Source organism: Pleurodeles waltl, chromosome 9 (genome assembly GCF_031143425.1).
Source record: "Pleurodeles waltl isolate 20211129_DDA chromosome 9, aPleWal1.hap1.20221129, whole genome shotgun sequence".
NCBI lineage: Eukaryota > Metazoa > Chordata > Amphibia > Caudata > Salamandridae > Pleurodeles > Pleurodeles waltl.
Window position 1 is genome coordinate 993,363,716 of NC_090448.1, and position 12,225 is coordinate 993,375,940.

A 12,225-nucleotide genomic window follows, 5' to 3' on the forward strand; every position below is an offset into this window, starting at 1 on the left:
CTGATACTCCACTCGAGTAAGCATGTTGGAAATGTTCACAAGCACATTCTCCGGTTGTGTACTGGCCCCATCTCTTTAAAGTAAGTAGTGCTAGTTAGTGAGATCGAGCCCAGTTAAAATGTACCTGATCAGATAACTACATGCAAACAAAAGCATTTCACAATCTGAGATCCCGATGAGACTTGCACAATCTTTCAAGGTTTGATTATGTCCACGGCAAGTGATGCTAAACCCAGTTAATAGCAATTCAAACATTCATTATTTGTAAAAACCAGCTTTACAACAACAAGGTTATAGCTTGGGCAAATGTTTTCTTAAACATGCTATCTGATGAAGGTTTTAGTGGAGGTATGTTTCGAAATGCATGCATCCTCTTGATTCTGTTGCCCTCCCCTTCCCATCACAACCAACCCCCTTTTTAGGTCTCGGCCATGAAAGGCTTAAGCTGTCTGTTGACAAGTTGTCAAAATTGTTTCCAAAAATAACGTATACTTAAAGTGGGCTTTGGATCAACCCAGTGCACGAGGGGAATCTTTGCTCTAGATCTCACCTCCCTGTATCAGATTTGATGTCTGTCCTCCTTATTCTTGTGTGTCCTGCCCAACAGCACTGAGGTCTCACAGTGATCTAGGCAGTTGATGTAACTTTCTGCTGCTAACGTCAGAATTCGCTGTGCAGGACCTGAGAGGGGCTATTACCTCTTCCTCCTTAACATCCACTCTCTCTTTCACCCATCTGTGTTTTCTTTAAACTTTGTTCTTCTTAACTTAATTTTATGCTGCCCAGCCACCTTAAAATGTTTTTGGCCATTCCAAGATGGCCACTCATTAGTGAGCACCTACAGATGGTTTTATTTTACCGAGTGCCATACAAAGATATACAGCATGGAAACCCAAAGCACAAAGACTGAATAATGCAAGGGCTTGAAATACCAAATCAAAGCAGATACAACCGGTCAACACCAAGTTTTGGGAGATGTAGTGACAGACAAAGAAGAAAGCATTAATGAGTAAAACAGAAGAAAAACTGCCTCATCTAAGGAAATACATGAGAACCTGAAGGCAGCAAAAAGTCTTATACATTTCACCAAAAACGGAAAGAGTGGATTAAACAATGAAAACATACGAGGCACTACGTTTTCCTTACGGTTTCTGGACTACTTTTTCTCTTTAGTTCAAGGCGCGATCACGCTGTGTTTTACACAGCGCGATTGCGCTCATTTTTATTTTTACATTTAATGTGACAAGAAAAGTGCTGTTAGGAGTTTACAACGCTAATAGTTGGGGTAGGTGCTGCAGTGCTACAATTTTCCAGTTGCAGTGCTATAGTTTTACATTAGTGCTGGGAGGGAAGGTGGTTGCTGCTGAAGAGAGTCTAAAGAAGGGATTAGTGGATAGCAAGGGTTTTCAAGCAATAAACGATCCCTATGCATATTTTAACGTGATTGAAGATGCCCAGAGCTATACCAAATAAAGAATATTACTTATACAGAGGAAGAGTATGCTGCGAAACCTGTTGGGAATCAAACAGACCTCCTCCCTAGTCTACAAGTAAATCCCCCACATCTGAGTTTCCCCAGTGGTATCTAATAAGTCTCAAGTTAAACTATACCATAATGTTCAGCGACAGGGAATGGGTCATGTTCAATTAATTGAAATGTAATTAGTTTATCAGTTCTTTTAGTAAAGCACTGGTGCTGAACAGAGACAGCATCAAATAATTTGATCAGCCCAGTGAGGCTTGATGGGTGAAGATTAAATTACCACACCTAACAGAGCCAGGGTCTTGAGCTGCTGTCTGCATATTAACTCTGGGGTGGAACAAAGGCTTTGTGGCCTTGTGTTCCAGGCATCACCAATTTCAAAAAGTCAGTTTGACGTGCTTAGAGTTTCGTGTTTCAGACCACCGAGGTGTGGTTATCTTGTTATGGGACGCAGCGTGCAGCAGCGTGGATGAAGTGTGATCGACAGATGCACAGTTTTATGGATTTCAGTATGCTGGTAGCTTTGAAAAGCTCTGCAGGTTCCTTTATGGTATTTTATATTATATGGGTTGCTTAGCTGGCTACTGTACTGAGTTGTCCAATCTGAGATTTTGTGTATAGTTGTGGTCCTGATTAGGCATGGGTAGAGGAAGATGGGGATCTCTGAATCAGTATTTTTACTAGCATTCCATATCAGAGTGGCTTTGTGAGATATAAAGTTAACACATCTATATCAGCACCCGTTAGAGATTTGATGAGGTGCAATATTTACAAATTAAATGGCACCACATAGTTTTTAGGTTTCCATGAGTACAGGAATATACAGGAGAAGAATATTTTCCACATGTGAAGAAATATATTGAGCTCTAGCCTATAACTTTAATGAGTGGAATATACAAAAAGTGTGAAATCAGAAAATATGTTTTAGGTGGGCTTGCCTACAGTGATAGGCCCTTCTTATTAATGCAATAAAATGTGATGCAGCATCCTAGGCATCCCTTTGAATAAGCTATATAGCATTAGTGCCTCTGCCAGTCGCATGCATGCTGTGTTCCATTTCACTCTGTGGGTACAAGGAACACAAACCTTTTTGAGACCTCATGCAATTTGAGGATGCAAGACTCTAGAGTTTGGCTCACAGTGTTAATTATAAAGCAAGGTGGGATCTGTTTCATACACCTCTGGTTTGACATAGCACAAGTTGGAAGACAAGTGCATCTTCCCCAGAAAATGGAAGTGTATTGCCTGCATTCCTATGGCCGGAGGTTGAGATCCATACCCTGAAATTCAATGATTATTAGCAAGGAGCTGCTGAGCAGACTTCTTGGAGTACTGCCCATCGGTAGATGGTAGGAACTGCAGATTCCGGTATGCATGTCGAAGGGAATCCCTTATGAAAGGCTCATCCTTTGGTCTTTCTTGATTGTACTCTCAGTTGGGATGTGACACAGTGCAAACTCCCACACCTCTTTGTACCTTTATTCAGGTACTCCACGCTGCAGCTTACCCTGCTGTTCGGACCAATATATTTATTACCACAATTTCTAAAGTACTCTCTGGCTGTGTTAAACCAACAGAAGTGAAACCCAACACTTACAAAACTTACTTGAAAGCAGCAATGGAGGCTGGAGTACAGAAGCATTAAGGAAACAAGACACTGCTGTGGAAACAATGACACATTTTAAAGCTCTCTGAAAAAAGTAAGGCTTCAGAAGCTAAATTATGACTCTCTGTAATATAATAGCCATAGCTGCCACAAAACTAGATCATTCCACTGTGGGCTAGCCCAATTCTCAACAACCCCTTCCTTCAAACATCTTGCAGAAGTTAATTTTAAGTTCAGAAAACTGAGACATGGGACTATTCTCACATTTTCCCTGCAGTACTTCATGCACAGCTACCACTTCTCTGCATGCACCTCATTCACTCACCTTACCCTATGATATGATATATTCTTACAAAGAGTGCAAATGCACAGGGGCGTCTTGGTGCTGTGGATGTCCGAGAGGACCAGAAGTTTAAAATGACAATACTAATTAGTATTAAGCTAGGTTTTTAATGCCTTCATAAAGCAAAGTATATCAGTCAGAGATTTCAGATTAAGAGGACGGCTATTCCATAGTTTAGCAGTGCAGCAAGTAAAACTTCTGCCACCCCAGGAAGATCCTTTGAATGTAGGAACCCTTACATTTTGGGTAAAAGTGTAGAGAAGTGCCCTGATGGGAGTGTACCACTTAAAGCTGTGCTTAAGGAAGTCAGAGCCAGCATCATAAAGGGCCTTATGGGCAATACACAGACTCTTATAGGCAATATGTTTCCCAATAGGTAACCAGTGTAACTTATGCAGAGCCTTGGATATCGAATAGAACTTGAGGATCCCCAAAAGCATGCAAGCTGCTGCATTCTGCAGGGTGTGAAGTTTGTTCAGCAGTTGCTGCTACATATTCATGTACAGGGCATTGATGTAGTCAGTTTCGGAAGGAACGAGGGTCATAACTATTGTCTTCTGAAGTGGGAAAGAAATGCAAAGAAGTTTATTATCCATAAAGAATAGAATGAGGATGAGATTACTTAATTTGATCTTTAGAGGTGAGCTAATCCTCAAACATGACACATAAATTCCTTACTTTCTTAATAGGGGTTGAAATAGTTCCCAGATCATGTGGACACCAAGTGGGAGGGGACAAAAAAAAAAGTCAGGACCAAACAGGATGCCCTTAGTCTTCCCAAAAGAAAGTTTACATCAACTGTCCATCATCAACTGCCCGCTTCAAACATACAGTCATGGAACCTAGTGGCTGCATCTTGAACATCACTTTAGATAGAAACAACAATGTGTGTGTAGTCTGCATACGACACTATAGAAAAAACAAAACGTCTAATCAGACTGGACAATGGTGTGATGTATATATTAAAAAGTGTATGACTTAATGATGACCCTCGAGGTACCCCACAAGGGAGGGAGAAGGGACGAAAAACAAACTCATTAAGGGCAAGTGATTGTTCTCTGTTGGAGAGAAAGGAGCTTAAAATGGCCAAAGCAGTGCCCTTAATCCCAGTGTTATTAAGGCGACCGAGGAGCAGATTGTGGTTGACCAAGTCGAATGCAGTCGACAGGTCAAGTAAAATGAGACCTGCTTTACCTCCATTGTTCAGAAATGCCCTTGTTTTCTCTGAGGCCACAATCAGTGCTGATTGAGAAGTGTGACCACTTCTGAATCCAAACTGAGAAGAGTCTAGAAGATTATCATTGTTAAGAAAGGAGGCTAGTTCCAGGTGTGTTGACTTTTCTACAGTTTTGGCAGGCTATGGGCGATGGGAAATGGGATGGTAGCTGCTAGGTAAGTGTGGGGTGTTTTTCTTTTTTTATTACAAGATAGAGCACAGTCTCTATTTTCCATGCTTTAATGAACTCCCTCAATCTGAACATCTCATTAATAATATTGTAAGATGTAAAGCTATTGTCTCAGGGCAAGTTGTACATTTGCTTGAGGACAAGGATCAGATGGAGAGCCTGAGCTTACTGATTCCCACAGTTTTCTTTGCCTGCTCAACCGCAAGAGGAGGGAAGTCATTCACGGTCTCCATTGAAAGAGGAGAACTTAGATCTTTAGTTACACCATGAATGACTTGCCTGTTTAAAGATAATTCAATATCAACCTCTTCCTTTTAGCTTGTAAGTAGTCAGCACGTTTATCACAGAAATTGTTTTCGTTATTAAGGTTGGGTAGCATATTAAGCGTCTGAAAAGAATACTTTGTCTAAAAAAGTACCATGGTTGTTTTTTTTGCCAATTCGATTTTAGTAATGAGGCTGCCTTTTCAGCTTTAATCGTGGCTTTATAGTCACTAATCCACATGTTTAAATGTATCTCCGAGTGGGTTAAAACATGTCCCTGCATTTACATTCCTGTCATCGACAAAGTTGTTTTTGAGCTCTCGATTTATCAGAAAACCAAGGAGCTAAGTTTACTTCTGTGATGACTGATTATAAAGGTGCTGGTTGGTCTACCGACGAGCCCAACCAGTCCGAGAATTTCGACCTTGCTACGTCTAAATACTTCACACTAGCCGTCTGGGTATCTGATTAAACTGAACGGCTTTAATTTTATGCCATGCACGTATTACTAAGCTTTGATGTGAAGTGCTAACGAGGGCTATTTGTTAGGTATCCTTTGCCTAAACATAACATCCTTTTGATCTGACCAACTCAAAGGTAGCGTAGCAGTAAAGATATGTACTAAATTATTTGTGAAAATCCTGTCTACGGCCCGCCAAATACATACGAGCAAGACTGATTGGACCCGGTCCAGGATGGACAGTGTCCACTAGATATTCTGTCTCTCTCCTAGCACCAAGATGAAATTTGATATCTCCTAACAGGGTGAAATCAGAGAGGGTAAGAAGGATTCTAAAAGAGTACTCACTGATTGTAGAAAGGTAGCTCTCGGACAAAGGGGGCAGTACATTTCCATTCCGTTGTTAATGTTGCCAATCCTTTTAGAAGGCATGGTTGTAACTAGCTAGCAAAGCTTTACATAACATATCGATTACATAGCAAGCTCTCGGTTCACCTTTGAGTAGATAAAGGAGAAATTATGTCTCAAATTCAAATAGGTATTTGTAAATAAATAATAGTTTTTCCAGTGTCCTAGTCGATAAAGATAAACAGGGTTGTACTGTAATGGTGGGAGAGCAGTAAGCAAAGACAAATAAAGAATAGCAAATCTGGCGCAAAGGCGCGTTATTCAGGAGCAGTGGTTCTGCCGAGCACGGGGGCATCTTACTCACCAAGAGCGCACCCCAGGGCACCACCGACCATGCCACCACCAGAGATCACCACATCGTACAGGGGAGGAGAGGTCGCGGTACAGTTGCCTCTGCGGGAAGCCCCGGTGGCGAGGAGTCGGCTAAGAAGCCGTATTCCGGGCGGGAGAGGCATTTCCAGGTAGGCGAGCTCAGCAGCTTGGAGAGACGGGACTTCAATAGCTAGAAAGCAAAAGCCCAATGAAAGTCCTAGGGACACGGGAAAAAAATATGCTGTACTTAGAGTGGCGCGCACCAAACACTGCCCAAGGCTTCCCAGGGGTCAAGCTACTTGTGCCAACTCTGAAACGCCACGCCCACTTCCTGCTGAACAACCCATCAGAGCTCACTATTCTTGGAGGGCGGTGCGAGTGATTTCACATTTTCTCATGGATACGCGGATTGGTGGACAAAAAGACTCTAAATAATTGGAATAGAGGTTATCTACGGAAACCAATTACAGGTTAGCATTGGGATGTAGTGCAGTTTCCATGAGAACGCGTCTGCCTTAACCACGTGCTCTCTCTTTCTGACAAATCACAGTAGACAAAAAAGGAAAGAAGGCAGGGCAGAATGCAACACTGCGACGTGACTGGCTCTCTTAGTTTTTCTCTGTCCAGTGTGTGGTGATGGGGAAAAGAGGCTGGGCCTGAGAGCTGCAGCCAGAGATGACCGTGTCCCGAATGCCTGAGGACGCAGCGAGCCGAGGGACCCCTGGGGAGCATTACCAGGTGAAGTTAAAGCCGGAGGTGGGAATTTGATCAGGGAACGGTGTGGGCTTCGCTGTAAAATCCTGAGCAGATGGCAGGGAATCCTAGTATACGGTAGGACGAAGCGATGAAGTAGGGCGGGGCATATAATATCTAATTATAGACGCTTTTTTTTTTGCACTTTTATATAGCACGAACTCGAGCCGAAGGAATTGGCGAGCTTTCCGTGAGTACCAATTACACCACACAGGGTCACAATTATTTTGTTTTAGGTTCGGGAAGGTTAAGTAAGTGATTTTCCCATCATGTCGGATGTTGAGCCGACGCCAAGACGAACCTCATTCCCCAGTTCCAAAATGTGCGCCTCTGGCCATACCACCGCCTCCTTTCTCACATATGGTACTACTAACTACATTTAAACAGGAGGCATCACATTTTGAAATCTAAAAACGGTTTTACTTCAGGTTATTCACGCTTAAAGCCCCCTCAACCACAACAGGAAATAGTTTTATCCTGAGTTTGTCTCTAAATCTCCCTTTTATTTGTTTCCTAAAGTTGACATGTATGATGTGGATGGAAAAGGAGTGCAGGTTGTCGGACCCCCTCAGGGAAGGAGGGAGGAGGCCGTGAGGGCTACGGGGTAAGCAGGGGTTTCTGGGCATCAGCTTTGGGGGTTGAGGCGGTTTGCCTATGATATCCTGCAGTCTGCCCTACTGTGGCTCCTGACGCTTAGTAGTAGTAGTGATAAGCGGTCAGACTTCTTAAGATGGTAGTGTGGAGGTGCCAAGCTCAGCACTCGACAAACACAAATTGGTATAATAAATGATTGTGAAACCTAGTGCTTGACATCAAGAATAACATTACTTTATTGGGCATAACCATGAACAGACCACAACACTCGTCATAGAGGGATAAAAGGCCGCTTTAATAGAACAGGTCTGGCAAACAAATAACCTTGGCAAAAGCCTCACAAAACTACTTGAACCTCACTAATACATAAATTACCTCCTATCCCCTCCCCCTCCCTCTAATACCCATTCCACAACTACCCCTTAACCCAAACACCTTGACCTGACCTACCCTTTACCCATCCCTTCTAAAATACCCTTGCCTGTAAATCCCTGTCCAGTCATCTTTATGTCGATTCCCTTCCCCACCCGAACTGCTTCTTGGCCCAAACCCCCCGCAGCCAGACCTGACTATCAGTGGCAGCTAACCCAACCCCCCCACAATAACAACCCTCAGCCTTACTAAGCACAGACCTGCCCTCTTAAAGAATAACCTATGAGAACACCAATTCCACCCAGCCTAAGGTATAACATAAACCCTCCCCAAAAAACCCCAAATCAACAAAACAAAAACAAAAGAAATAAATCCTGGGAGGGCGGGAGGGCACGAGCACAACATGCCTACTGGGTGTGACGACGGCCAAAGAGGCCGCCCACACCCAGCCCCTGCCATATATACCCCTGCCCAATGCCCGCCTTATCCTGCCCTACCAACCAATCCCCCTAAACTCGGGCCGTGGACTGTACCACGGATGCCCGACAAGCCCGGGGGGAGACCGGGCAAGCCCTCTACTCCCCCCAAGCCCCCATCGGGCATAACCATGAACAGACCACAACACTCGTCATAGAGGGATAAAAGGCCGCTTTAATAGAACAGGTCTGGCAAACAAATAACCTTGGCAAAAGCCTCACAAAACTACTTGAACCTCACTAATACATAAATTACCTCCTACCCCCTCCCCCTCCCTCTAATACCCATTCCACAACTACCCCTTAACCCAAACACCTTGACCTGACCTACCCTTTACCCATCCCTTCTAAAATACCCTTGCCTGTAAATCCCTGTCCAGTCATCTTTATGTCGATTCCCTTCCCCACCCGAACTGCTTCTTGGCCCAAACCCCCCGCCACACAGGAAAACCCGGTAGGCGTTTTCCTGCCCCACCCAACCCTACTATCTATCCCACGGCTTCAACCCCAATAAATCCGCAATAACCATACGCAAATCCAATAAATAAAGCTCATTACCTAAGAAAGAAAGATGGACCCCATCCTGTCTGAACAAAGCCACCTCCGACCCCAGAATGTTATCATGGCTCAATATCGAAAACCCATGTGACTTACAAAAATTCTTCATCTCTCTATTCACTTTCCGCCTCTGCTTCTCAATACCTTTAAAAGAATGAGCACCCCTCCAGACCCTCCTAGGTACCAGACTTGTCCAAACAATGTGAGTTCCTGACCACCTCTCTTTAATGCGGAGTAAATCCACCTTCATCGTCTTGATCAAACCAATACCCGAAAGCGCCACTAAATCATTTTCGCCTAAATGAATTACTAACAAATCCGGACAAACCCCCTGCCTTAGCCTCTGGGATAAGACATATAGCAATTCCCCCCACCTCATACCACTTTTCCCCACCCAGCTAACTTTAACCCTTATACCATCCAGGCCCAGCTGGCGACCAAAATGCCTTGCGGCTGCCTGCTTCTCCGCCCATCTCACAAAAGAGTGCCCGACGATCCAAACCACACAAACTCCATCTGGACCCCCAACGCAACCTAAAAAGAAAAAAGGTAGTGTTAATCAACTGCCTCTTACCAAACACCCATGACTCACAGCACCAACCCTAAAAGAAAGGCTGAAAAAAAAAAAAAAAGAATTATGATAAGCAGGGAAGAAAGCAAAACAGAACCTGTTCCTACCAACCCCCCAAAAACAAACCCCCCCCCCAGTCACTTAAAAATACGAACATACCGTTGAAAACACTGAGACCTCCATCTGCCCAACTCCTGGATTGCCTGATCACTCCTCCCAAGTCTTTTCGCTTCCGTCGCCGCCCCAATCCTAAAAGAATGAGTCCCATAGCATCTTGGATCTAAACCCAACTCTCTAATACACATTTTCATTACCGCCAAAACTTGGGACGCCGTCAGCGCATTTCCATCCTGATGAATAAAAACCAACCTTGCAGATTCTGGCAATCCAGCCCTAAAATTTTCCCACAACCCAACCGGACAATCTTGCATACCCGTGCGACGCAAAACCACCTCCTGCCCCCTACCCAACTGATCCGTTTTTGATTTTCCCAACCAAATCCCAATATCCCCACCACTTACCTGTACATTAGAAAGCAAAAGACCCTCCCTCCCCCTCACTCCCAACAACTCCGAAATGCGAAAGGCACCATGAAATAACCATGCCATACATAAGGAAAACAGACGAACGTCCCAACTTGAAAAACAAACACTCTTCAAACACCGCAAAATGGCCCTAAGTAACTGGGACGTAATCGGCCTTCTTCTGTCCCACCGAGCACCCCCCGCCCTAGCCCAACCTGCCAATACCCTCCTACAAATCTCCCCTTCAACCGGATCGTAACCCCAAAAATACTTACCGTAAAAAGCAATCCCAGCCAACTTACCAGCAATTGTAACAGCAGACAAACCTTTCTCAATAAGATGCATTATGAAACGAACCGCTTCATCCCTTCTCCTCCCAATGACATCACTCCCCCTTACTACTTTTACCGCACCTGCTTCCAAGAATTCCAACCAGGCCTGCCAATAGCTCTTTCGTGTCGACGGGGCTATAGACATCTGAACCAGCTCCAAAAGGCTCAATTTCCTATCTCCCACAATTCCCCCGGGACGCAAGTCTTCTCCGAATCCGCTCCCGGTGCCAGACCACGGAACCTCCGCCACTGAAAACGAGATAGGGCGTCAGCAATATCATTATTAATGCCCGGAATGTACTTAGCTTTAAACATAACGTTAAACCTCAAACAGTGCAACAGAAAGATTCGCAGCAACTTCAACACCTTGTCCTCCTTAGCTTTCTGTGAATTAACTAATGCCACCACAGACTGATTGTCAACATTAAATATTACATTCCGATTGGCTAAATGAGAGCCCCAAATCACCAATGCCACCACCAAAGGGAAAAACTCCAGGAACGCAATACTATGCTTTGCCTCCTTCCATCTGACTGGCCAGGCCTCCGCCACCCAATGGCCATCCCAAAACAAACCAAAACCATTCGCTCCTGATGCATCCGAGAATATCTCCACTTGCCAGAACCAATCCTCATCCTCCACCAACATAGAAACCCCATTGAATTCCTGCAAAAACCCCATCCACATCTTCAAATCATCCTTGATGTCGGCCTTAATCCGAATGTGCTGGTGTGGCAAGCATGCTCCTCTCATTGAAAAGCCAAGCCTCCTACAAAAAGCCCGCCCCACTCTAACTACTCTGCACGCAAAATTTAGGTGACCCAGTAGAGCTTGAACCTGCCTCAACTCCATCTTCTTCTTCTTAACTGCTTCACCCAACAACTCGATCAACTGCCGAACTTTATCCTGAGGTAACCTCAACTCCATTCTCTCTGAATCCAACTCAATAACCAAAAAATTAATACAAGTTGCTGGACCCTCAGTCTTCTCCCGAGCCAGCGGCACACCAAAATCCTCCATCAATCTCTGAAATCCCAACAACGATCTGCCACATGAACCAGACCCCGCCTTTCCGACGAAAAAGAAATCGTCCAGATAATGAGTGACTAATCCCACTCCTTCCAAATCCTGAAAACACCACTGTAAAAAGGTGCTAAACATCTCAAATAATGAACAAGAAACCGAACACCCCATAGGCAACATCCTATCCACATAAATTGCACCCCCAAATTGAATTCCCAACAGGGAAAAATCCTCTGGATGAACTGGCAACAACCGAAAAGCTGACTGAATATCCGATTTTGCCATTTCGGCACCACGTCCACACCTCCTCACCAAAGCCACCGCTTGATCCACTGACGCATAATGCACAGCCGTGTCCTCAACTGCAATGAAATCGTTCACTGAAGCACCCGCAGGCCTTGACAAATGATGGATAAGCCTAAACTCACCCGCCTGCTTCTTAGGGACCACACCAAGCGGTGAAATCGTTAAATTAGGCAATGGCCATTCAAAGAAGGGGCCAATTATCCTGCCTAACATCAATTCCTTCCTCAACTTCTCTTCAATCACCTCTGGGTACAACCTTGCAGATTTCAAATTATTAGCCCACCTACGCAACCTAGGTCCTTGATAACACAACCTAAAACCTTCTTTAAAACCATAAAACAGAACTTTCGCCTCCTCAACCCTGGGATAACGCTGTAGCCAATACACAATAACACTTAAATAAATAGGAGAAGGCCCCTTTTCCCCCAACATGCT

General features: G+C 44.4%; 2 protein-coding genes across 2 annotated transcripts in view; one reads left to right on the plus strand and one right to left on the minus strand.

Annotated features, from left to right (window-relative positions):
• COQ6 (coenzyme Q6, monooxygenase) overlaps positions 1-6,603 on the minus strand; it is an 81,188-nt gene extending 74,585 nt beyond the window's left edge. Inside the window, exon 1 of the mRNA XM_069208511.1 lies at positions 6,274-6,603. Coding sequence (XP_069064612.1) covers positions 6,274-6,424 — 151 coding nt within the window. The 5' untranslated portion in view covers positions 6,425-6,603. The remainder of the gene's footprint in view (positions 1-6,273) is intronic.
• A 251-nt stretch (positions 6,604-6,854) lies between these two features.
• FAM161B (FAM161 centrosomal protein B) overlaps positions 6,855-12,225 on the plus strand; it is a 67,524-nt gene continuing 62,153 nt past the window's right edge. Inside the window, exon 1 of the mRNA XM_069208510.1 lies at positions 6,855-7,019. Coding sequence (XP_069064611.1) covers positions 6,957-7,019 — 63 coding nt within the window. The 5' untranslated portion in view covers positions 6,855-6,956. The remainder of the gene's footprint in view (positions 7,020-12,225) is intronic.